The following is a 27724-nucleotide window of genomic DNA, read 5'->3' as shown; positions in this document are numbered from 1 at the left end:
GCACTGAAAAATGAGAACAGTGCCACGTGAGTGTGGAGTTACATAGTCCTCTGATAAGGTACTGATAAACTGTGAAACTCATTAAGTGAACCTTCTCATGAAGGGGCCAATAACACTGACAAAACAGAGGCAGTGGGCTTTCTCAAAGGTGAAGAGAATTACATGTCATTTTGTTTTTTTTTTGCCATCTACATTTTGACAGATTTTTTGGTTTGCTAACCTGTCAGTGTCATGTTGTAATGTCTTGTTCACACAGATTCAATCTGTGCATGTCTTTTTTCACCCTGTCTCTGGTTCCCTAAGCCTGAGGATAATGGTACCCAGTGAAGACATTAAATAACTAATTTGTCTGCCTCAAAATAACTAATAAACCTACGTGAAGAACTGATGTCAGCTGGATGTACTGGTTCACAGATAATGACCTCATAAATCCATCATACAGTCCTAACACAATTACCCGTTATGCAATTAAAACAACCAAGTCTGTCGGTCATACAGTAAACATGACTGATTGTATTTTTATGGACACTTTCTCCTGTCCTACGAGTTGACTGGCGCTCCAGTCTCTGTTATGTATGTGGAGTTGATGCACTATACGACACAGTGATGAATAAGGTGAGGATGCTCTAAATGCTTGACAGGCATGAGTTGACAGGTGATGTTCATCTTTAGGAGCATTTTGGTAAAGTAAATGTCCTGATGGATTCTGCTAATGACGGATAGTCTTCCATTTTAAGTTGCTAGTGATGGTGGTATCCAGGAACTTGATGATTCAACCTCTTTCATCATTGCATTGATGAGTAATGGGAACAAATGGGCTGAATGGCATCTCTACCATTTTATTCACACTGAGCTTTAAGTTGTTCTTTTATTTGTGCACCCTGATGCCAACACACTGTTCCTGTAATTTGACTCATCTCTGGCCTTCATAAGGCCTAGGGCTGTGGTCTCCTCCACGAAGCTTACAGGTTACAGGTATAAAAACACGTTTATAATATTGCTTTAAGTGCTGTTTCATTCCTACATTTTCAGCCTAATTCTATTTTAAAAACTCACTATGTACTGCACACACTCAGAGAAGGGTAGAGCTACAAATGGTGAAAGACACCTGTTAATTTGAACAGGAACCCCTTTACTATCTGCAAACAATGGCACTGATTCTGCAAAGCTATGCGAAAATGTCAGCTATCAGTTACAGTTAGCTGATAAATTACAGCTGACACCTTCTGGAGTGGCTGATAATTGTCACACACTCACAAAGGCTCACTGTAGTCCAAAACACTCTAAGCTTTCCCACAGAACTGTGCCAGCCTCTCCCCTGGTCCCCACAGGAGGAAGAGTCACAAGAGTCTACCTCACTGTCCCATAAAGGTACACAAAACCCCTCTCAGACTCTCAGTTTTCAAAAACCCTACCCTTGTATGGTGTATCCTGCTTTTAGGAAGTGGGTCAGAGTGAGAATAGAAGACACATATTGACACACAGAGGGGTAACCACCACAACGCAGAAGGACACAACAGAACAAAGGACACTTTTAAGTAGTCACATGCGCTTTGTCTCATAGGCCTGTCTCACATTCTGATAGGTTTCTGTTAAAAAAGTCAAATGACAGGAACATAAAACAATCACAACTGAGTCACACAAAGGTTCACTGACTTAAATATGAATCAACATGTCACATATGCAACTCTTGTGGTAGAAATTTGCGCACAGGTGTGAGTCTGTGAGTTTATGTTAAAGTGTGTGTAAATGTGCAAATGATTGGATGTTACGCAATCATTAAGACAATGGATGATCTGTCATGGTCGTGATGGCACCAATTTAAAAACATGCAAATCTGTAGACTTGCAGATTTGCAAAAGTGTGTTTAGTCTCAGATAATTCCCGTTCCTATCTCGTCATGTCTGTTCTGTTGTACCTTTCTTTGTCCGTCTGCCTTGTCACTTTATTTGAATTATTACGTTTGTGTCTCTTATTTATATCATTTTTTGAATCACATTAAAAATGCTTGAAAATATTGACAATTTGTTAGATGCTTATTTCTTTGAAACACATGAATAGCAACAGTCAGTATTTTAATCTAATGTTGGCTTACTCTTATTGAACTGTGAAGACAGGATTATCCCAGCTGAATTTCTAAAACCTCCGCAATACATATTGCAAGGAGCAAGATGTAGTGTTTCAGAGAATTTCACATACCATTAAAATAAAAATAAAGCTCAACTGTATATGTATATACATGAAATGTATATCTCAAGTAAATATAGAGCAGCAAATGGAATATATCATCAAAAAGCACACAATTACAACAGTAAAATTAATCTGTGAAAATACTGTAAATGATTCAGAATGAAATCCAAATCACAAGGCTACAATTCTCTGTATTGCCTTAGCAGATTCCTCTGGGTTTGTGTTAAGAAAAACATGAATAAAGCAAAACAAATCGAGAGACAGGGCAGCTCTCATCGTCTCTTGAGCTTTCCCTGTGTGCAGTTTTTATAGTCATATTAGTCTGCTGTGTGAATGGTAAACTTACCACTTTAGTGATAATATACCAATATATTCATATTAACTCAAATGCTACCAGAGCTACACAATAGAGTATTACTTTAATTATATTATAATTTCAATATTAAGTATGTTTAAAGTGGTGATCCTCACTGTGATGTGGTCACTTCCTGCACTTGCCACCCTGTGTGCTCTCTGCTGTTCAATTCCTTTGTGTCTCAATGAGAATTTATTAACTCACAGGTTTCCTCTTAACACACCCACAGTGAGTGGGGTGCTAGGAAAAGCTGACAGCAATACCTAATTAGTTGTGTACCAACAGCCAGCTCATCACACCGTGCTTTCTATAATGAGCATATTCCCTTTGAGGAATAGTACAATGATACACATTAGTGTTGTGCACTGCTGACAATTATAGCCAGAAGCATTTTAAAAGCCATGTTGACTATGCATTGCATTATAACTCTGTTTGTCGCCACTACTAATCAGGAGGTTAGATCAGAGTTTAGTAATATTAATTGTAATAATATTAACTGGCTCAAAAACTTACAGATATGACCACTTTCTGCATTAGAATAATGATGTGAATATCTGTGATGATAGAAATGTAGAAGTAGTGTTTCCACAGTAGTAAATCATTATTCTGTTCACATTCAGTATTCTTTCCACTGTTGAGTGAGTCTCCAGCATGTTAAAAACCTGGGTTTAAAGCAGAGCTGCTGATATTGCAAAAGGTGTTCTCTGTGTCTGACCTGCTGAGGTTATCCCTAACACAGACACACATAAAATGTGACCTAGATAACATCATAAGTCAAACATAAAAAGACAGACACATGTATTTGCGCACATGTGCACATGCTTGTGAGGCAAATACACACACACACACACGCGCGCGCAGACAGACACACACACAATGGCTGTTGGCTATCAGCAATATTCTCCTGAAGCGGTTTAACTTTTAACCAGTGTGCTTCCAAAGAGGAAACCTTTCATCACTTTAACCCCGGTCACTTTTATCCAGTTACAACCAGAGTCACCAGGAACTTGTTCAGTGTTACAGTAGCATTTCATTCAACCCAGAAAAGTAATTATTTCACATGGAAATGATCACGTAACATAAATGTTGTCTTTTTTACACAGATTGATTGTACCACCTACATAATATATGTGAGAATTTTTAGGATGTGCTGGAGAAGACTGTGCAGCAATCCAACTCTCCCATCATCAATAGAAGGGAAACAGATTTTAAACCTTTTAAACCCAGCGGTGCATTACTGCAACAGGAGAGGCCACAACATTAACTGTATATTCCAGACAGTGTGAGTGAAGAGAGACTGGAGTAGTTAGCTCTCCTGAAGAGAGGTGTGGCATTAAATTTGATACAAACAGATAATAAGACAGTGACCTTGATTATTTGTCTGCTTTCTCTGCTCATATAGACGTGACAGTGCGGTTATTTTGGGAGAAATCTGCAGATTGTCCTCTTTGTTGTTGTGTTATTCCAGCTGCTCCTGCGTTATCGGTGTCTCTGAAGTGTTTTGTAATGGCACCAGCAGCAAATGTCAGCAGATGCGTTCTGCTGTGGCAGGCCATAATATTTACTTCAGAAATGAGATCATAACAAATCTAACACTGTCCTGTACTAATTGCATACCTAAACATGGCACAAAGATATTGCGCCATTGAAAAGAAAATATTATAAACGCATAAATCAGCAAATAATCTAAACAATATTGTAAAGAACAATAGCCATATAACAACTGCTTTGAAAGCAGTTTACAAAAAGTTATGTATTTATTACTTTGCTTTGTGATCCCAGAACAGACACAGCTGATGTTGCAAGCAAATAAATACATGTATGAGAAAAAAGAAAAAAATAAGTGTGCTGAGAGGAACAAAGAGACATATATAAAATATGTATATCATATATTAATAATATAATGACCTCAGATGGGCTGGCTTCTTTGAATATAGTTAATTTTGTGACTGGGTTCCATGTGTATCTTTTTTTTTTTCTCAATGTCACATTCCAGGAGTGAAGAGCACTGTTGATATTTTGACCACGGTTTTGTGTTTTGGCCAGAAACTATTTCTCAGTTTTATAATCCGCTCTGGCCTTCCTTAAAGTCAAGCTGTTGTCATGTTAAACACAATGAAGACAGGCAGTAGTGTTCTCTGAGGACAGGTTGCAGTTTCCAAACTGAGGTCACCTGAAACTGCTGTACCATATTTTATAGGTCACAGTTGCTATTACTTCTCCTTTAGTTTGGTAGAAGTGGATTAACCCAATAGTCATTTTGCATTTGGAACCATGTTAAAAAATAATGGGTTTTGTAAGTTACATGAGAGAAATATATTTCTGGTTGGATTTGAATTGATTGGTAGTATTGACCTACATTACTTTGTCTCTGAATGACAAATAACTACTGTGATAATTAGGTGAATTATGAATGAATGAATGAATAATTCTCTCTAAATTTCTTATCAGGATTTGATACTAGCAACAAGATACCAAACTAAAACCAACTGCTGGTAGTCAGTGATAATTGCTTTTGATTGTTCATAATTGTTTTATTGCATTCAGAGGTTGCAGGCATTGCTTCCTGTAAATAGTATGGCTGTGTACAAAGTCACTTGGTACATACAGTATACTGTCCACCACTACGATCTGAGAGTATGATTTGCTACATGATATAGCTAATGCCCTTGGAACTTTGGCCAGTCTTCACAACTTCTAAGGGTTTTTTGAGAAGTAAGTGTGACTTAATGGGTAAGTTTATTATTATTTTAGGGTAGGGTTATGGGTTTAGGCATTTACCTGTCATTGTTAATGATAGGATAAGGGGATAATGAATGCTTTATGCACTTACTGTATGTATTCATTATTACTATCCTCATCATTATCCTTAACATATTTATTATAATAAAAGACAATGATAAGATATACATAAAAACATACATAAAAACATCCTCAAACTACAGAAAGAGTGGAGAAATTTGTGGATTTACATAAACTGACTAAATAATGAGGTGAACAGTAATTGCATCACAGAAAAAAAGATGAGAAACACACACAGGATAGCTAGGTATTCTTCCTTTACTTTTCATTGCTCGATCACGTGCCTCGCAGCCTGGATACGTACCCACAAAGCCAGTCCAGATAAAATCCTTGCCTTTGAGACAAAGGTCACTGAGCTGATATACTGTAGTTCCACTACCTGGAAGGAAAGGCCGAATATGCTGGCATCATATGAATGTTATTGTTATTGCAGCACAGTCGGCCCTGTGTTGTCAGCTTTTAAATGCCATTTCAGGAGTAATTATTTTTTTCGTCAGAATTTGAGCGTTTAGAAAAGCAACAACAAAACAACAGATATCAAAGGTCACTTGCTTCACCAGGATGTGAAGCATTCACTCTGTCACACTGACCCGCATACCCACACATTCAGTGTAGCCTAAACAGCAGCTACACATACAGCCGCACCCGGTCTGATTAGAAGAACTGCAGTGACCTTGTCGATACGCCTCTCCCCACATTAACGCTGCTCACTAGCCTACATCACTGTGTTACCATGGTGATGTATATTAGTAACGTGAAACCCATACACGTGAGTGTCTGTGATACCACAAGGTAGATTAACATCATAGAAAAACATGAAGTGTAAGAAACCACCAGGTTGGTTGTGGAGCAGTATGATTAAAAATACCAGATTAAAATGAATACATTCATTATTTACATTCATTTTTCATACTTCTGTGTAGGGATTTCACAGATGTAAACAAGGTGACACCAAAGGTTGTGTGCTTTCCAAATGAATCATTAAGGCTCTGTAGTTTTCTATTAACTTCTTGGATGTTTCTGACACAGTTACAAAACAATTCAGAGCAGCAATGTTTAACAAGCACCAGAGTGAATGGAAAATTACAAACTAGTAAGATATTTTTAAAATGTCAAGAAACACCACCCTGAGACCAAGCACATAACTAGCTACAGCATATTTAGCTTTTAAAGATTAATACTGTTATTGCAGTCTATTATCATATCATTAATGCTGAAATATTGTTGTAATACTTATTGAACCTAACTTGCTATGTGACCAATAAGCTTTATCTTGTGGATTTGACTTATGTAGGTAGTGTTAATTTAGCCACCAACTTTAAGCATCTATTGCCAATATTTGGGTTTTAAATCACCTTTATTATTATTATTATTATTATTATTATTATTATTATTATTATTATTATTATTATTATTATTATTATATATTCACAAATATAGAAGTCTGTTATGTAATACTAGATAGCTAGTTAAATATTCTCCTGTCTGTCGCAGCAGAGCTGCATTTTTTAATATATAAAATGGCTCAATAAAATGTCTCAATTGACAAATAAGGAAAGATAAGATAAACTTTGTTAATCCCCGAAGGGAAATTCAGGTAGTCTTGTAGATAAAGATAGTAGTAAAAGTAGTTAGTAATAGTTCGTAGTAATTATTTGCTGTTGGGTAGGGGGTTGAGCCTGATGGATTTCTGTTCCCAATCATGTAGGGTAAATATAAAAACTTTAAAATTACTGTTTAAAATTAAATTAATTAATGTCATGATTTTCCACACAGAATGGAAACATTGATTTCATGCTGGTATTTGTTGATTATTGTTTTTTACTACTGTAAAAAGCCAGTATTTCCAAATATGCAGACTCAGCATTTCTTCCATTTTACTTGCGACAAACATCCACAGTTCAGCTTCCTCAAGGCCATGGGAAGTGTGACTTACTGATGAAACTCATGTATTTTTTTGACTGATGCTTCCTTTTATGTTGGAACAGTTTGATGATATAAAGTCCCCACAAACACACATACACACAATACCTCGTGGGAATAAGGTCAGGGTGATGTTATGAGAAAACAGTTGATGGGGACGAGATGAGATTTCTTTCTCAAAATATTTCAACGTGTGTCTGCTTCTAGTTTTGTATCTTGTGAGTGTGAATGAGTGGGAGCTGCTAGCACACAGATGTGTGACTTACAGTACCTTCTAGAAGAAGAAGCAATGGTTGGATGGATAGAGCGATGTGATGTGTGATGTGTCAACCAAACTGAGAGAGACACGCATTGTGTGTTCATTGCACAACACACTTATTTGTACTGCATGTCCACCCACCTTCCTTCCCACTTTTCTCCATGCTATTACTTTATTATGTTCAAATTAATTCTCCCTTCACCCTCCACCATCCCTCTATCCATCCCACCATCCCTCTCTGATTTTATTATCTAAGTCACATCCTTTCGTTGTCATTAATGGCCAGTTTGTGCATTGTATCCCAATGTTCTTCTTTCCCCGCCTCAGACAGAAACTTTTAGAAACTATTACCAGTATTATTTAATTGCTACACTAAGATGGAAAAAGGGAAGGAACACATAGAAAGAGTCAAGAAAGAGATCATATAAGATATATAGAGTTTATCTAGTCTTCTCTATACTCACGCTCCACGTTGATTGACAGGCAATAGTCCATTGTAACTCTGCTAAATGGTCCATTGTTTGACCATTTAGCAGAGTATAAAAAAGCTGTAATTACCTAGATTCCCTACATAGATGTAAATGTTTCAGTGCTTTACTGTTACTGTGTATATTTATGATGTACAGTACAGTTGTATGATGGTCACCTCATCTCACTGTCATCTCATAGCTACACAGACCTAGGTTTGAATCTTGTTGGGTACCCTTCTGTGTGTAGTTTGCATGTTCTCCTTGTGCCTGTGTGGGCTTTCTCCAGGTACTTGCGGCTTCCTACTACAGTCCAGCGACATACAGTTAGGTTCATTGGTGACTCTCAACGGTTCTTAGGTGTGAATGTCTGTCTCCACATGTCAGCGCTGTGATTTACTGGCAACCTGTCTAGACTGTACACTGCCTCTTGCACCACAGCAACCCTTAACAACAACAAAGGTTAATATACAGAAGGATGGATTACATCTGGTGGACTCCCAGAAAGCAGCAGCATTTTTCCAGGCATTTTTAAACATGCAGAATTTCTCTTTGATTTCCTGTGATCAAGTAATCAAATTATTCAGATGAATATTAGAAATCCTTATTGTAGCTGTATTCTAACTGTATCTGACCTTACTTATGTTCCAAAACATGCTTGCAAAATTATTGTTCATTCAATTTATTTAAACGGTAAGTTTCATCATGCCATTCACTTCCTTGTTCTGTTTGCAGTAGTCCCATAATTACGAGAACGAGGAAGGAAATGACAGTGGCAGTGAATTAGGACAAACAGATGTATTTTCAAATGCGAATGCATTTTCAGAGGTTACTGCATGTTACAAATCTTGTCCTTGCTAAAGCTACTTCTTGCCCTGCCTCGTTCACTCCTCACGCTGACGTAATTCTCTGTCTCTTTCCTTCACTTTCTGACACGCCCATACTCATATGCATACACCCCACGTACACACAATGTTCTTGCAGACTCTGTGTTCCGGACCTGTGCAAAAACAAAACCAGAGTGAACACTTGATTAGGCGATCAGCATTGACGTTTATATAGACGGGAAGGAACGGTACAGAACCAAATAGGCCCAGATGCCAGCGCAAAGAGAGTGAAAGAGAAAGGGAAAGTTGTGAGGAGCAATGAAATGAGATTGTAAATCAGCAGTCTGGCTAGATCAAGTTAGATCTGAATCTGACAGACAGAGGACAGCTTTATCTTTGGTCGTCTGTCTTTTCCATTATCACTGGGCATTGGGTGAAACATGACTGCAGACTGTTCTAAAGTCTCAGATACTTTTATGAGTGATCAAGTCAATGTAATTTGACAGATTTTAAAATGTTTTCGTTGACATATACTGTATGTCTGCTGTTCTCTCCTCGCTGTTGGTCACAGTCACTAATTTTTCACTATTTACAAACTCCAGATAAAAACAAAGAATTCTTTTCACCACTGACATGTGTGACTCACGTCTGAGAGTGTGTGAGAGAGACAACGAGACAGTGAGAGAATGGGGATGATTGTTTGCTCACACAAACCCTGGTATGCGCGTGGTTACCCTCCTGGCTCTACTGTGTGAGTTTTTGAAAGCGAGAGAGTGGGAGAGAGAGATAAAAAATAAAGAATGGAGAGGGATTACAAAGGGTATGTTGGTGTGTATGTGCACAGCCAGTGATCTTCATTGGTCAGATGAGTTGTGTTCACTACAAAAGAGGGACTTTAGCGAGATGAGAGGCAGTAAACCCATGGATTAGGTCTGTTGGGCAACAGAGCACCAGGCCCCAGGGCAGACTTTCTGGTTGGCTTACTGGATGGATGTGTCATGTGGATCTTGTTTTGGCAGCAGAGGGGATAGTGTTTATGTGCTACAGTGCTATCTGACCTGCACTCAGCAGCCAGTAATTTGCACACTTAACTAGCAATAGCTACAGCTGAACTACAACACAGGCAGAAAACACACACACACACACACACACAGAAAGGAAGTGCATGATGTGGGTGATCGGGCTTATAAAACCTGCATCTGCTGGATCATCACAAACTGATCACAAACAAATACACCGATGAACACACTAAGAACACACTGCTCATTGGCTTCCCATAAATGTTTAACTTAGAAATACAACATAACATGTATTTATCAAAATAAGATCTTTATAGTTGTGGTATTTCAGGAAACTAACTGTACATTTAAATTTCTAGATCAGTGGTTAAAAGATGAGTTGAGAAATCACTTGAAAGTGCCTGAAGGTAGCTGTTAGTGAGTTTTGCTGCCTAGTAAAAAAAAAAGAGAGAGAGAGAAAGAGAGAAATCCCCAGAGAACGTGAATTACCTACTTTTCTTTACAGGGAAGAAGCTTCTTTCCTCTCCCTTCCATTTCTCTATTTTTGTCACAGTGGAGAGACTGTATATTATCTACCATCCATTTACCATACATGTTTAAATCTGTGTCAAACCTCATTGTTAGTCATTGAAGAAGCCTCCCGTCTTCTATTTTTCTCCCACCTGTGCTGCAGGATTTTAGAAACATTTCATTTTCTCAGTTAACACATTAACAGTGCAGCAAGTGCAAGACACTGGGACGGCGATTGTCACTACATTCTCAACCTCGTCTTCTCACTATATTGGGTGAAAACTACTAGCAGAGTGAAGGAGAAAGTTAGTCTGATGTCAGTTTGCAAAAGCTGAGTTGAGATTTGTTGCATAAAGGGAAAGTAAATGATGCAACTTTTATTTTACATCAACTGGATTATGCAGTTTATAGAGCAACTGCCTCGAGTATGTGTGTTAATACCAAACCTTGCCAGAGCCTAAAACTGCCAAACTGTTCTCCAAAACAAGTCAAATGCACTAATCTGGTAGCATCTGCATTAATAGACAGCAAAGCAAATGGTTTCTGTTAAGGGGTGCTATTCTGTATAAAGCTACAGTTCGTAATAAAACAAGAAGTTATTACCTGCAGAATTTCAATAACAGTCATATGTTGCAGATTTACAGGGAGTTAAACCCCAAACCAGTTGAACAAGCCTTTAATATGTGATGTCAGATGCTTGTTTAGCTGGCACAATGACAATATAAACCCAACACCCATGGTCAAAGTCAAAGCTAACCACTCGTTTGTTTTACTTGTATCAGGGCCGTGGTTTTCTTGGGACAGAGCTGTGCCACAAACGAAGTACAAACATCTTGTTAGGACAAATTCTACACGGTTTACTTGATGTGATGTGGAAACAAACGTGCCAGATTCTACTGAACTTAGTGTTCAGCTCTGTTTGCTCACACCTGATAGTGAATCTCTCAACTTCTGCATACACTGAAAACAAGCAGTTTGTGTATATATATGCCTGAAAGACATGTCTTGACTGTGGTGTGTTTGAAGGTAGATCCACTTCTAATACAACTAAATCTCTCTCTCCACCTTATTTCCAGAGAAGCACACATGGGTGGGGACATTTCAACACATCTGCTTCCGCAGATTGCTTTTAGATGAGTTGATCATACTGGTAGCTTACACCAGTGTAGTGTATGGCTTGTCTAAATAGAACAATGTGAAATTAGTGTGTGACAGGTGTGAGTGACTGTGCTAATAACTGCTTTACTCTGTATTCCTGTGTGAGCTTGTTAGGAACAGGATGTACTTCTGACTCGTGTTTTTTCAGCTAGAAAAAAAAAAACATCATTTATTTATCTTGAGACGTGTGTTGTGTAATCACTGCCTGCGTGCTAGATTATCCACAATGCATTTTGAAAAAACGTCAGCATCCCTATTTGTTTGCAATGCAAAAGCGCTCATCATCGGATGCTCTCCTCCTACATCATTTGAGTGCGTCTTGGTTAGTGAGCTTTGGATTCTCATTTGGATATTTCCATGTAACTTTCCATCCACATCCTACACTAAGGACCAGATGAAATTTAAATAATGCCAGATGCCTCAATTAAGTGATAAATATATAGATATAGGTAATGATTGCCGCTGCTATATTTTCCTTTATTTGTCTAAAAGAAATGTTGCTTAGCTTCCAGGTTTCTATGCTTTAATTCATTGTAAAGCCCTGCAGTACCATCAGTAGTCTACTAGCTCCCCCTAGTGTGAAAATGTTCCTGTTGTTGTACTTGAAGTACAAAGATTGTGTGTAGAGACTGGTTGAGTTATTCAGATCCTTTACTTAAGTAAAAGTACCAAAAATACTCCATATAGAAAATAATACGTCCTGCATTCAAGAGAATAAGAAGAACACAGAAGAAAATCTATTGCAATATTTAAAATTGTATTTTCTGCAATCTACAGTATGATGTTTTCTGTGACAAGATGGATAATTTTACATCTTTAGCCAATAAACACAATTATAGTTGTGAAGTCCAGCAGTTAGAGACATGTAGTGGGGTAAAAAGGAAATGGTGATACTAATAAAGCAGAACTATCTCAAAACTGTATTTAAGCAAATAATGTGAAGAATCAGTTTAAAACATTGAAAACATAAAAACCTCTTCAAAGTATAATTTATGACAGAGTTGCTCTGTTGGATTGCATTAGATGGTATATGTGTGCCTAACAAAGTGGTCAGTGTGAGATAAGACTAAAAATCCAGTTAGAAAATGAAACGTGAAGACAGAATCGAACCGCTAGATGGCAACACAGAGTACAAAATGACTTAACAGCCTTTTAGTAATTATTCTGTCCAATTCCAGCTTGTCTCACACCCAACCAGCAGCACTATGAGGCACTGTAGGAATACTCGGATTCAGAACAGTACAATCTTAACTGCACTGTAGAAATGTTGAATGCACACTCATGATTTGCATTCAACATTTCTACATGTGTGTGAGAGATTCGATAAGACGCATTAAAATCCATCTGAAATAAAAATTCTTGGCCGGAGATGTTTTTTTATTTTCTCCTGATAATGGATGGCAAATGAATACTGCATATATTTATGTATCGCCATTGTCACTGAAGTGACTGAAGTGAAGTAAATTACGCACACGGTTTCTCCAAGTTACCCAAACCACCTCACCCAATCAGAGCCCAGCTATTCTGCATGGGGCAGTTTGCGCCTTGGAGGCATTCTTCCCAACTGAGAGGTGGTCTTTGTATGACAGAGCTGAACAAAAGCTCCTGGTTCTGCAGACCCAACACATATAACAGGCACTGTTACACACACGGCGACCTCAGAGCTTTGACTCACGGAGAGCTGAAAGGCTGCAACTTCAGCGCGCACAACATTGCCGAAACCGCAGAGGCGCACGTAAAGCACTAAGGGATTCCTTTCTTTAAGGATATTTCTAAGTACTTTTTTAGGACACTTGGAGAGCCTGATGTATCTGCCTGGAGCTCGAGATTCCCTTTGATTGTGCGACTGGTGAGAACAAATCATCCAAGAACTTTGCCTGAGAAGAGTCCTGGGCTTGAAATGGGCACCAGGTTGGTGTATCTGTCTCTGGCTCTGTCAGTTGCGTTTTCCGCTGCGCAGGAGACAGGGACTGAAGCCACAAAGGAGGACATCCCGGAGGGCGCATCCACCTTGGCATTCGTCTTTGATGTGACCGGCTCCATGTACGACGACTTGGTTCAAGTTATCGAGGGCGCGTCCAAGATTTTAGAAACGTCCCTAAGCAGACCGAAGAGACCTCTGTATAACTTTGCACTGGTCCCATTCCACGACCCAGGTAATGCAATGAACACACAACAGTTATTATTTAGTTGTGCTCACTTTTACACATTGCCTCATTGCCCATGAACAGGCTTTTGGTAAACTTTGCGCACGTGTTTTGTTCTAATTTGGAGTTTGCTCCTTTCCGTGGAGATAAAAGCGCACAGAAAAGTGAGAAATGTGATAGTTTGCTCACAATCCGCCCTTTGAATGCTTACTTTCCTCACACCTCCAGAGGAGGGACTCTGGGGGATTTGTCTCCGTGCACAGATGTTCAGCCTGGCGGTCACTATCATTAGCATTCCGCCAGGGTTAGTGCGTGGCTTTAGGTTTGAAACCAATTATGATTATCATCACCCTTTGGTGCTCTCTAATTCTGAACAACTAATGACTTCACCATATATAATTGGGTTGTGTAACAGTAACCCTGGCCTGTAGGTCAGGGGCACACAGTCATATAAAGTCAAAAATCTCATTGCGTTAGATATGTTAGGACTGAGAGCATCACACTGTGAGAAACACCAGTCACTTCATATCACCTCACTATCACTATTTCCTGTTTGCCATCAGGACCGTGCTGAAATTGCCATTTGAAATTTGAACGTTTTAGTGATGGAGAGACTTTGTGCAGGGAGTCTAGAGTTCCTCTAATTACTATTTTCTGAGAGGGATGTGAGGTCACTTGCCTGCTTGCAAAACACCAAAACATCAAAGGCTGCTGTCATGCCATGTCATGGGGGGTTTGTGTGTTGATTTGGAGGTGGAAGACGTCCACCTGCGAAATTGCTCATTCAACAATATTGCCTTGCACAGGCTGGAGAGTGTGCGCACAGCAAAATGCTTCTCAGAAACAGCACTGTGGATCTAGTAAAGGTCAGCAAGGACAGGTAGTGACAGAAATGAGAGACAACAGAGGGAAAATCTGAGTGTTTTCCATTCTCAGTAGCAGCATTTAAGGATTTTATGACACCACCTACTCCACTCATTTCTTGCCATAAACCCAGTTTGGTAGAATTTGTACATTACCTGGCCAAAATGTGCTTCAGAACCCTTTATATGGACTTCCACCCCACTATTTTATGACTTAAACTGTGTACGTAAAACCTGCATCTACTCAGTTTAACTCAAATACACTCAGCAACTGTAGAGACAAACTGATCTAAGAGATCTGAGAGAGAAGAAAAGAGATGAATAGACAGAGGTTGTCTGTGTGAGACAAGAGACAGATTCCTATTCCAGATGTTTGTTCTCCACTGCTAAATTTCAGCATGTCACAAATTCTTATGAAGCCCAATTCCTCAGTCATTGATCTAAACTGCCAGCTCTGTGCCTAGAATAATAATTATATTCAAGGAAGAAATATGCTCAGTATATACAAGTGTTATTATATGACCCTGGGGGGAAATTACTATATGTCTTAGATCATTAGCAGCTGTGATGCATTGTAGCTTGGAACAAAAACAACAGTAATGAAAGAATTCAGTGATTAAAACTTGTTTCTAAATTCAAAGCTTGATTCATAGCAAATGTTACCATCCCGATTAAGTAACCAAAAACTGCAGCAGCTCGAGTCAGAGCTCCAACGCAGACTAACTGCATCTCTTTGTGTTTGTCACTCAACACCGAAGTGACGCTCTCTTGCTTTTTTTAAAATGTTTACAAGGATGTCAGAATGTGTTCTCCAAACCCCCGGGGGGACAGAAGAATAATTAGCACAGTGCAAACACTGGTAGCTGAACACTGATGTTCTACTCTTCTCTTTCTGTCTTACTTTCTGTGCTTCTCCAACAACATCCCAAACCCTTGGACGGAATCAGTTTTGTTTTCCTGAGGACTAATTTTGGATTTTGTTTCATTGTGACACAGATCAGTTTTCTCCACTTTCCATCTGACCCAGTGCAATAACTCAGTCCCTCCTGTTTGATTTGGCTTCTTTTAAATCAGAGGCATGGAGCAACCCCCTGTATTTACACTGCAATCGGACACTGTAAATATTAGAGTGTGTGTTTGTGTATCTGTGTTTCTGTCAGTCCATTGTGTGTGTGTGTGTGTGTGTGTGTGTGTGTGTTTGTGTGTGAAGTGAGAGTGTCAGAAGGATGTGTGGATATTGGGGTCAGGCTTGTGTGGGAAGATTAGTCAGGAAGCCTCCCCCTTTCCTCCATCCTGCGGGGAGAGAAAGAAAGACAGTAAGAGGATACTTCACAAGTTATTTTACTGAGGCAGGGATTGTGTATTTAGCACTACAGTTAGAGAACACGCCGATGAAACAGTGTTGGGATTTTCGATTTTAGCTCTCCTGTTGTGTTGTCATTACATACCCCAGTTACTTTTGAAAATGGCATTCACTTTATGAGAGAACCTGCTCTGCGGCCGTGTCCTGGATTACTCAAATAACAGCTGTGAATATGAGCATCTCTCTTTGGGAGTTACAGTCCAGGGAATGACGAGTAAGCTGTCATTAAGCAATCCAGTCCTAGACTGAGAAGTCACAGGTATATTGAAAGCAGGCTCTCTGAACTCATGGAACATGTATTTGATCATTTACAGCCATATAAACTTTATTCTACTGCACTCCTACCACTCCTAAGCCGGGGACTAATTTCAAATTGTGCACTTTTCTGATTAGTCATCATCATCATCATCATAAAGAGACACTGTAATTCATGAAGAATCTGCAAGGAGTTGTGTTTTCATAAGATAAATATGTGTGTGTCAACAAATTAATTTCCAGTTTCCACTGCAATTCAACATTTATTTCTTCAAGGTCCTGCTGACATCTTTATACACACATGCTCATCCTTGTAAATACTACCTTACTGTGAGAGGGTGTGGTTGCGGGTGTCTTGTATGTGCTTGTGTTAGTGTTGAATTAGCTGAAGTTGGGATGGGTCAGAGCCCGGTGCCTTGGTTAAGCGGGAGGCGCACAGTAGTTAGAATAGAAAGTATTAACTCAGTGACACTTTTGTTGAGATAAATGTGAGGTCGCCCACATCGGCACTGAAATGAAAAAGACTCACTGCTTTAGTTCTCATCAGATGAAATGTGTCTGAATGCACCAATCTCAATTTACTGTGGATCATTTGGTTGGACAGTTGTCTACGGACCCCAGGATTAGTAGTTCAACTCCTGGTTTCTCTCGATTCCTGGCTATAAGTGTACAGGGACAAGACACTGAGAAATGAATAATGCATCAGATACCATTATATATTTAACATTAGGCTGCATAATGTTTGCAGTCAGTGAAGTCTGTGACCCACAGTATCGTCCCTGGAGAAGCTTCAGTTCCAGCATCAGCCATCTTGAGTTCTTGTTGTCTTTCATTTTCAGTTTGGTCTTCGGTTAGAGAAATAACCATTCCATTGTGTCTTGCTTAGTCTTGATGTTAATGATTCATAAAATCTCTGCAGGTTCTACACTATGTATTTAAAAATAATTTAAAAAGTCTTAAAAACCTAAAGTTCATCCAGATGTTTTGGGGTAGAGTTGTCCCTTGAACTTTTAGTCCCTATTTTAGTCCCCAGGGATCTGATCCATCGCTGGATCACAGCACTCTAGACTTTCTCTTTCTCTTTCTCTGCTGTATTGTCTCTCTACTGTAAAAACTACAATAATTGTATAAGAAATGCATAATCTGCTCTCGTAAAGAGCAAAAACAGTGAAAAACATCCTAACACCTTCTGATTTCCCTAGAAACATACCAGAGATAGTCAAACTGTAGTCTGATTGACGGCTTACTGAATGACTGACAATTCAAAATGTCATGCACGATCCATTCAAGACATACGTTGTATTCCCAACAGTATTGCATTTGCTTCTCTCTAGGCTTTGAATTTGTTTTCCTCCTTTGAATTCCAAGCTTTATCCTGAGTTTCTTGGAGTTTCTTTCTTGCTGTGGAGATTAAACACTAGCCAGTGCCTTTCTACCCTTTTTACTGGCAGTTATCCTTAGTTAGAAGGAGATGGACCAAAGCCTGGGCCGATGAATGATGAGGAGAGGTGATGGGTCTTGGCATTTTCCAAGGCTCATCTCAGAGCCCCCTTTGTTAGCACTCAGCATCCTTTCTGTCATTCTACCATGTTTCTACCATTCAAACTTGGCTTTGTTTCTTTCTATGCACAGCAGCAGTTTTTTTGTCTGAACCACCCCACCCATGTGAGATTACAAGGAGCCTGAGTTTAGCTAGACAGAGTCAATAATGATGCTATTAGGCAGGAATGCAAAAAGAGAGAGGTGGAGGTTTTTAGAGAATTAGAGGAACAGAGCGGAGTGTGGCAGGCTACTAGTCGTGTCTGTGTGTTTCATGTTCTAATAGACCTGCCCAGGAATATTAAAATGGCCTTTAATTTTGAGGACTGTACATGCACCTTTTGAAGAGCCCTGAGGGGCTCTTAGTTTTAACCCTATTTAGCTTTGTAATTGGTGCTCATGGTTGTTTATCCCTCTTTCATCTTGGAAGGCAGCACATACCTGAAGTTTTCCAATGTTCTTCTCTGCTTACAAATTTAGCACAGCTTTAGAGATTCTAAGGATAATATGGATAAAGAGCATTACTGTTTACAAAAGTCACAGGTAATTGACCCTTTTAAATGCAATGTCTGACATTTGGCATCTATGGATCCATTTGGATCCATTCGAGATGCATTTATCAAATGTTTCTGCTGCTTTGTACTCTCAACCATGTGGGATTTGTTTCCCTCTAGGCTTTGGATTTGTTTTCCTCTGTTGAGTTTTATCCTGAGGTCTTGGGGGTTCATGTGTCCTGGTTATGACCTTCAGGGTTCTTTGACATCACTGTCTAGGCTCTTGCTGGTATGCTGTTGGCCTTTAGGGGTTAGTTTTGTTATTTGTATTGCAGCATCTTTCAGGGAACTGCCTGTGCATGCAGAAGAACATGAGGCACACGAGAAACTTTGAGGTAGCTGTAGAGTAAATAACAGTTTTCAATTTTGTCATTTAATTCATTATTTTTTTTTCCTTTTTCCAAAGTAAATAACTTTCGATGACAAAAATCATTAAATTATTAAACAGTTGTGTCTGGCTCAACTTAGGCCATAAAGTAATATGACATCATCAAAGGATCTGCATTGGCCACTCAAACATGTGCAAGCTTACACTCCTGATCGTGATCAGCTACTTTATAGCATGAATGCTGTGTTTCTGCTGTTTAATTTCTGACCACCATAACCAGAAATGGAAGGATTCTGGTGGAACTGTTTGCTGTCCCATCCTATTTACTCATCTGATCGAAACAACACCACAAAAAAAAATATCGTTATTTACTTGCAAAAGCAATCAGTGTGTTAAATATCCGTAAGCACTGTAGTGTAGTTTTCAACAAGTTCAGATAATTTTACCCAATTCCAATTTAACAAACCTGCATCTAAAGTGTTAAATAAGTTGAACAAGAACTTGATTTAAGTCTAAGATGTGTTTTGCTGCAGGTCTAAGATGTGTTTTTTCTCAGTGGAAGAAATTTTTGCCTGACAGATCTCTAACTCTTGCCATGTATCTACAGCATACAGTCAGTCAAATGTATATGTAGGAAAGATAGTTATAACTAATATAAAAACCCAGAACAAATCACTTTTTCAAACTTACTATGCTGGACTGCAAGTCAGTGCTGTTTCTGCTGCTCATTGTCAGCTATACCAACTACAGACTCACTGTATGTACACCCTGTTGTATATTAGCATTTGCCAGTCTGCATTTTTTGTGCTTTATTACCCATAATAATAACTTGCAACTACAGCACTTTTACTGTTTCTCCTTCAACAAGGGCTTTCCTCAAATCAGAATTTTTATAGTCAATTTAGACTCTACAGATCAGTGTCTAGACATTATTATTAAGGAAACATTTCCCTAAAGGACATTTTAGCACAAATTCATTTGATTTCGTTGTTTTACATCATATTCTCAGAGTCTGGAGGGCTCGTTTGAAACCAATCCAGTGGTTTGGTATGGCATGACCTCATGTTTGCTGTGTTTTCCAAGTTTTTCTCTCCTGCGTAAGCTGTTCATGTACATTTTAATCAAAACATATGTTAGGTCGCAGCAGTGGAGCGGGTGTTGTTTGAGTGATGCAGAGTGATTATGATAAACGACACAATTCTTTGAGTTCTTCTGTGTTTACAGCATCCAGGTATTTATTTGAGTTGGATGATCCTTCACCACATACAGTACAGGGGTGTCGCCCATCTACAGTATTGTTTGTGTGGCCAAACCATATTTTTCTCAGTTTGATCCATCCATGAAGATGTAATAATAAATATATTAACAGTGGATCAAATTACTTTGTAGTTCCCCTCAATGCAACAGGACTTCTCAGCAGTGTTCAGTGCTTTCTTCTGGTTTAACTAATCATGGCTTTATAATGTGGTGCTGGTTGTGGTTTTGGTTCACTCTCACTGCTCTCCTCAACTTTCCAGCCACAGCAGCACACACACTGTATTCTACCTTCATCTGCTAACTAATGGGTGAACATGGTGGATTATGCTAAAATATATCCCTCAGCATTTAGTTGACATCCCAAAAAAAAGTAAAAACCAATATTAGGCTTCTATTTATCAGTTGTCCAGAGGTACAACTTGTAATAAATGTGAGGTTTGTTCTGTTTCAGCTGGATGTGTAAATAGTAAATTGTTTGCTCACATGTTCATCACAGCAACTTTATGAGGTGATAATATAGTGTGTTTACAGCTTGTTATGCTGCTTCCAGTTGGCCAAACAATCAACTATATCTGCTTTACTTTACTTACATAAAATGCCTTTGTATGCAGGCCATTATATTCTTGTAAAATGTTAATGATCTTATTATAGCAGGATCACAGTTTACAGCCTTTTTTCAGTGGCATGTACTCTGAAATGAGAATGCTGGCATTGTTTAGAAAAATAGATGAGCTCATAGGCTGCAGCGGAAGAAGATACAGTTTTGTTATTCTGTCTTTAACATTGATTATTTACTACAAATCATTTGGCTTGTTGGCATTTAGCCCGATCTCTGATTGTAATCATGATAAAATTGTTGTCTGGGTCTGCACGACAACATTGTACCTGCTTGCTTGAAAAATTTTGCCTCCACAGGCTGAAAGAATTATGTTGTCCAGGTAAGTGACTTTCCTTTTTATTTGTTATTGTGTGTATTTATTTATTATTTATTATTATTTAGTGTTATTTTGCTTTCTTGGAAACTTAGTGTGCATTATTGAAACATTTCCTTAAAGGATGCACAGCTAGTGACGTGTCTACAGTATGAGTCTGGACTAGAGGAATGAGCATAGATGAAGAGATTAAATAACAGGACACCTTAGAGCTTTGATTGACGTGGAGGCCTGTAATGTGGCAAATGTGTCTGAAACAGACAAATGTTGAGACTGAAATAAAGACTGCAAGACTAAAGGTCAGGGTGTTAGTTGCCTCTGCCCCTGCCAGTTAGGGGGACAGTGTTTCCGGCATTTATTGTGCCAAATTCTGGGCACACCATAAAGCACTGAAATATTACAAAATAAATGGCACATGTTAGAATGTCAAAGTGATGACAAGCACTTGCAGCGTGGTGAACTGTCCAAAAAAAACTCAAAGACCTTAAAAGGTCTACTTTTATAAACCATTTATAACCATTTTCACACACCTGCGGGGATGCCTGTGTTTTGTGGCACACTGGTTGGAAATCACAGCCTCAGACACCTGAGTGTGCATCTGTGTGTGGCCGACGGTGCAAATCTGCTGCATCTGACGTTTCTCTGTCTACTTCAGCACACACAATTAGAATTTCCTCAGTAAAACATAAGAGGTTTCACTGAAAAGAAAACACCACCCTAGTCACTTTTGAGCAGTTTGGGATTACACCATCAGCTATAAAATAAATTTTGTGGTGGTATATTGAGGTTTTTACCATTTATTTTCAAGCATTTTACTTCATTCTTGAGGCAAAGTAATGCAATTACATTTATTTTTTTATTATCTGAGAGTGAATCATAGAATCAGGCCTCGCCAAGTCTCAGGGCTTGGCCTTTATTTCTCGAATGGAGACCATATGTAGAAGCATCACAGACAGAAGACGTAGTGTTCACTGGTTGTGCCAGTTTTTGCCCTTTTTGTGAGAGGCATTTAGAGGCTTAATTAAAAAAATCCAAACCGATGCCTCTTTAAGCTGCAGCATTTTCCTTCTCATCCTCTTCCATAACCCTGCCTCTTGTCATTCATATGTTGTCAAGACCTCTGTCTTGCCTCTTTGCTGTCATGCATTCAACATGACAGCAGGCAAGGAAGATGCTGCACGACATAAAAGTTTCCGTTTTATAAGCAGTTTGGTTTTGCAAAGGTTTCAGTCGGACTTAATTGTCACCCTCAGTCTCATTCTTTTGAATCCAAATTAATATAATGTCAAAACCTTGATTCCCTGTTCCCCTGAAGCTAAAAAACTAATCAGCCTAGCGTGAGTTTCAAATTCCTGTAAACACAAACTGTGGCAGAAACGTCAGCTGAAAGGCAGTAAGAGTATTTGTTGAATAGTGTAAGTCTCTGATGTGAAACATCTGCTTATGCTGTTGTACTGGTTAGTGCTATTGTTTGCTTGGTTACAATTCAAAATCCTTAGCGTAGTTTTATGGAGTACATTAGATATCAAAGTGAAGTATGTAGCAATTTATCTATATATTAGTATTTTGTATAGTATTATAGTAGTATGGTAAACAGTACCCACTCACCAAAACATTTGAAAAAAAATTGTACATATAAAACCTGTGTAAACACAAGACAAATAAGTCATACCATCATGAGAATTCCTATCTCAGCATCAGCATCATGCTACGTTATCAAGTCATTATACACTATGTGGTACAAAAGACATGAACTGTGCTTGAAATAATACTTTAATGATGTTTCTTACTTTCTGTAAAGAGGATAATGACAGCAATGGATCCACAGATTGTGTGGAACACACACACATCATATATACACAGTCTGGAGATGTGGTGCCAGGTAAACAACACATTCCCATAAATAACAATCATAAGTTTACCCCCACAAACATACTCACTGCAAAATATTTAGACTTATCCTTGGGTTGCATCTTCTTCTCAGAACTGTCTCTGAAACATGCTCCCCAGCAGGTCATGCATCTGGGAGGGATTACATGCCTGTGTGTGGTGTGTGTCTTGGTTGGGTCTCACTGCATAGGGCTTTGTGTGATCATTTGAACTCATGAGTGCCATTAATAAAGATCTGTGGTTTTGTGGCCCATCATCCCGGGACACATCCATTTGCATCAAGTGAAGTGAAATAAGAGAGGCAGCGCCGCAGCTCGCTCCACTTTAAACTGCCTGGTGGTCTTTCGCTCTCTCTGTTGGTTGCGGGGAGAACTTTCCATCACAAGTTCTGTTTGTGGTGGTTTGAAATCAAGCTTGCTGTCAGCTCTGTTGCTCTAGGCTAAACCACAGACATTAGATGGCTGTTGGTGAAGTCAGGCTAGGTAACCTGACAGTAGGTCTGAAATGGAAACATATAAGGGGTGGCCAAACTCGGACCTCTAGAGCCACTGTCCTGGTTGTTTTCTGACTATCCTACCCTGTCCACTGCTAATAACCTGGATCAGGGGTGTTCAGCCAGTCAAAAGCTGCAAGTGCAAGAATAGTTGGAAGACAAGCAGGACTATGGCTCTCAAGAACTGGGGTTGGACACACCATTATTTAACTGCTCCCTGTGCAGGCTAGACGTACTGTACTGGCTCCTCTAATGACTTTACAGTTTAAATACTTAATTTGGTATTATTGAACTTCATACTTACAAGAACAGGAAAATAATAGCAATAAGTGTAGTGAATAAATAATAAGTAGACCTAAAATAACAAATGTGAGGTTTTAGTTTGTTGAAAGAACACTGATTTAAAACTGCAGGTCTGGTCATTGTGCTGTTGCAGTGAGCACAGGATTGTGTCATTGACAACAGAAATAATGAGATTATTATCCTGTCAGAGTGACTAACCGCTTCCTCTCCACAATGGTGTCCCATTCGAAATAGGCAACACATATGAACTTGGTAAAAAGCAGGATAATCTCTCACAAAGCTGCAATTTCCTGTTTGGGAAAAACATTTAGGGTGATTTCACCACTGGTGTCTGAGTAAAGTAGGCCAATGTGAGCAATTTAATTAAGTATTCAGATGTTATGTCAAAAAGGAAAGCAAGCAAGAAAGAAAAGAATAAGGAATTAATCAAGAATTAAGTAAATAAAGTTACTAGTAAAGTGAAAATAAAGCAGAAGCAACTCTGTAAAGAACAATGTTAACAATTAACTTAAGCACTTTTTTTTGGTATGTAGTTTTGTTTCCTATTCCGAACAGAGACATTACATATGTGTGCACTCAATGAAGAGTGAATGCTGCTCATATTGAGCTAATTACGGGTCACCATGTTGTTGACCTTTTATCTAGAGAATATTTGCTTGTGTTTGTGTATTTATCTGTCAAATACACTTTAATGCTCGGCCTCACATGTGCGTCTGCAAACATTTAGCTCCTTTCTGTGCAGCATTTATGTATACTGCTGAACACCAAGGTACTGTACGCTAACTGGGCCGTAATACTGTGTTCACATGTGTTTTCTCAGTTGGGCTGATTAAGTGCATAATGCCCCACAGCTGACAGTCAGGATGACAGCCACTCTCATTCTGGCTCGTTTTCTACTGAGTCAGCAGAATGGCAGAGCGCAGTGTGTAGTTACAGCCTCTGTCGCTGTGTTAAGTGCTGTAACAGCTTCATGTTGTGTAACCTGTTGGATTTTTTTCCCCCAAACCTCCTTTTGCTGACTGTTAAATGAGTAAATAACTTGTACAAGTAACAATGACGGCGTCATGACTCGCACCGGGTCTGAATGCTGCCCAGTTTGCTCGTGTCAGCATTGTTCTCATTTATATTTATATGGAACTTTTCTGAAGTGTCTTTCCTCAGCCGTCCACCAGATGCTCCAACAGATGTCCCATGACTTTTTCTCCATTTCCTATTACGTTACGTTTCATTGCCCACTTATACACCTGTTCTCATTTGCCTGTGAGCTTTCTCAGTTTTTAAACCAGTCCAGTTCCCCATATGTTTTGTCAGATTGTTATTTAATTCATGTTCTGGTCTTTGTTCTGTGACCTTCTTGTTTCTTTTTCCAGTTATTTGTTCCACTGACAGCCTGTCTACTTGTTTTCCAGTTTGCTTACACTAGTGCACGTGACAGGTTCATGAAACCTGTCACGAATCCTCGCCACTGTGGCAGAGGGTCATGGAGGAAGCACAGAGCATATAGCGAGCATAAGTTTCCCAAACCATCACATTATATTTAGCAGAAATGTAATATGTAATACACAGCAGAATTATGACAATGTTTCTGTCAACTGTCAGCTGTCTGTCATATAGCAGCTCTTGTGTATTGCTGCAAAACTCATTATTTATTTGGTCCTTAAAAGCGAATGACTGCGACCTTTCAACATAGTGGCCCTGAAATTCCTTGCACTGATGTTTTAAAGACAGAGACACTCTCTTGACAGTGAATGCACGTGGGAGTCCCGGCAAATTACTTCAAGCCCTAAAAGTCAGTGAAGGTGAAACTGAGTTTGCCATTGGAGAGTTGCCCAGTTTTTTCCATCCCATTACACTTTCTGTGAGTGTTTAGGCTTGAACGTGATTTGGAAATGATTTTTTTGATAGAAAGTCTTAGTGTTACAATATCAAAGCGGAGGCTGAACTCATTTGTTTTCATTGTTTACTTTCAGTCCACTTGTGTCAACAACTTGGTTCATTTTCCCTGTTTTGTTGTTTCCTTTATCAGATCTTAGAGCATTCTTTTACTCTGACTTCATTCACTTGGCCAAGTTTATGCTACTTATGGATTGATTGTCATTGCAGAAAAAGCCTTTTTACTTTTTCCTATGTATGTGGTATACCGTCATATGATGTGGGTCTGCATCCTAAGACTTCACAAGTTTCGTTTACAAAACTCCAGATGATAAATGTGGAATTGGAAGTCTTTTCTAAAATATTTATCAACAGCAGAATGGTAATGATTGTCTGATTATAAATCAGTTCTAATGACCTGTCCTTGGGCAAAGCATTTAACCCCCCATTTAATCCAGTTCTGGTGGATTTTGAGCACAAAGAAACTTTTACTCTTTACCTTGATATGCTAAGTCAGAAATCATCAAGTTTTAAGAGTTACATTTATTTTATGTCACACTCTTCATTTGTATTAGCAACGGTTTTCCACAGTGCTCGTGCAAAGCGGGTGGCTATGGTTAACAGCACTGCAGCCAGAATAGTCTAAAGAATACTCACAGCAGCCATGGGAACTTCTCCCATAAGGGAAGACATGTCAGCTTTTCCATCTCCATTAAAGTTTGGCTCGTGATCCATGTTCCGTTCTAAGCAGCCAGACACATTTCCACGTTAGTTTTAAAAAGTGCCTCTGATCGCCACAAATGTTCCTATGCTCCACCTTGAGGATTTAACAGGATGCCAAAATCTGGGTCATTTGGAAAAAGTCTTATTGCTTCTTTGTTTATGTTATAATAGAAATTGAAAGCGCTTATAGAGTGCTGCAAAGTGATGGCAGCTGCAAGTGGAGAGTAGAAAAAATGCCTACTATTCCACGTTTACTGTGGGTTTTTTTTATTCTGGGTAGTTTCCTAATCACATTGATGTACATTCACACCTCGACACATCCACAGTCTAACCTACATCTCTGGTCAGTTGAGGTTAATGGGAACCTTTGCAATGGTCACAACAGTTGTGTTAATGTGGGAGGGGTATGTGTTTATCTCAGCTGTCCGACCCAGATTGGGGAGGTTGTGAGAGAAAGAACCAGAGATCTTCTGGTCACAAGTTTTCCCTTTCTAACCTTCACAACTCTCCACTAAAGAGCTAAATTTCTCATTTGGGTTTTGGCCACTAGACAAAGTTGGAGACAAAAACAGTAAAATGGTTCAAACTGTATCATTTTTCAAAAGTCAGGCATCCTTTGTAATTGCCCTTTTCTTAAACAAGGGATTCCTTGTTTCCTAATGTGTGCAGAAGTGCTGTGTGTGTGTGTGTGTGTGTGTGTGTGCGTGTGGTTTGAGGGTTTGACAGGCATTTAGTTGTGAAGATTCATACAAGAGGTTAAAGAAAGCATTACGTTGATGAGTGTGCACACAAAGAAGTACAAACGCATTTACCTATGTGTTTGAGCTTCAGCAGTCCCTCATCGGGCTCATTCCACAGCACAGCTGCAGTGGGTGAAGTCACACAGTGTGACTCAAGAAGGGGCTTAGCAGCTCATTAATGGATAGAACAAAGTAAGCTGAGAAACAGCAGTGACTACTAACCCTGGCAGAAGTACAGAGCAAAGGCAATGTTGTCACTCTTTAGTGGTGGTGATTTACTTTTATGATACAATGATCTGGTAAAGTTGGACAGGAATTGATGAAAGAACAGGAACAAGAACAGAAACAGAACTAGAATCAAAGAGTGTTAATTCTTCATTTGCAGACAAATAGAGACAGGCAGCGTTGCCCTCTCTAGGTACAACCTCTCATATATGCACTACTGTGTGTGCACAATCTTTTTGTCTAAATACAACTGTTGCATGTATGGATTTTCCAGAAAGATGAACCCATCCTCCATTGTTTTTAACAGGGAATATTTGTAAGTTGCACTTTTAAATGATATGGCTAAATGTAATGTAACTGATTAGACTTGATAAAAAAAAATTAGACAAAATCAAGAAGCACTTGTCCAGAATATTTTTTTTTCTAATGTTTTTTATACATTGCTCGTCCAAAAAAAAGGTCACACACAATACACAATATTTTGTTGGGCCACCTTTTGCCTTGATTACAGCATGCATTTGCCACAACATTGTCTGATAAGCTTCTGCAATGTCACAACATGTGTTGTGACATGAATCCCGACATTGTCATCTTGGAATATGCCCGTGTCATCAGGGAAGAAAAAATCCATTGATGGAATAACCTGGTCATTCAGTATATTCAGGTAGTGAGCTGACCTCATTCTCTGGGCACATAACGTTGCTGAACCCAAACCTGACCAACTGCAGCA

At 39.1% G+C, this 27724-nt stretch overlaps 1 protein-coding gene across 1 annotated transcript in view; it reads left to right on the top strand.

Moving 5' to 3' along the window:
- Window positions 1-13162: 13162 nt before the first annotated feature.
- The window catches only part of hmcn1 (hemicentin 1), a 65093-nt gene continuing 50531 nt past the window's right edge, over window positions 13163-27724 (top strand). The window contains 1 exon segment of the mRNA XM_026345728.1: window positions 13163-13666. Coding sequence (XP_026201513.1) covers window positions 13411-13666 — 256 coding nt within the window. The 5' untranslated portion in view covers window positions 13163-13410.

The sequence above is a fragment of the Anabas testudineus genome, chromosome 4, assembly GCF_900324465.2.
Source record: "Anabas testudineus chromosome 4, fAnaTes1.2, whole genome shotgun sequence".
In the NCBI taxonomy this organism is placed as follows: Eukaryota; Metazoa; Chordata; class Actinopteri; order Anabantiformes; family Anabantidae; genus Anabas; species Anabas testudineus.
The sequence above is the reverse complement of the archived record's forward strand: the minus strand, read 5'-3'. Positions and strand labels throughout refer to the sequence as shown.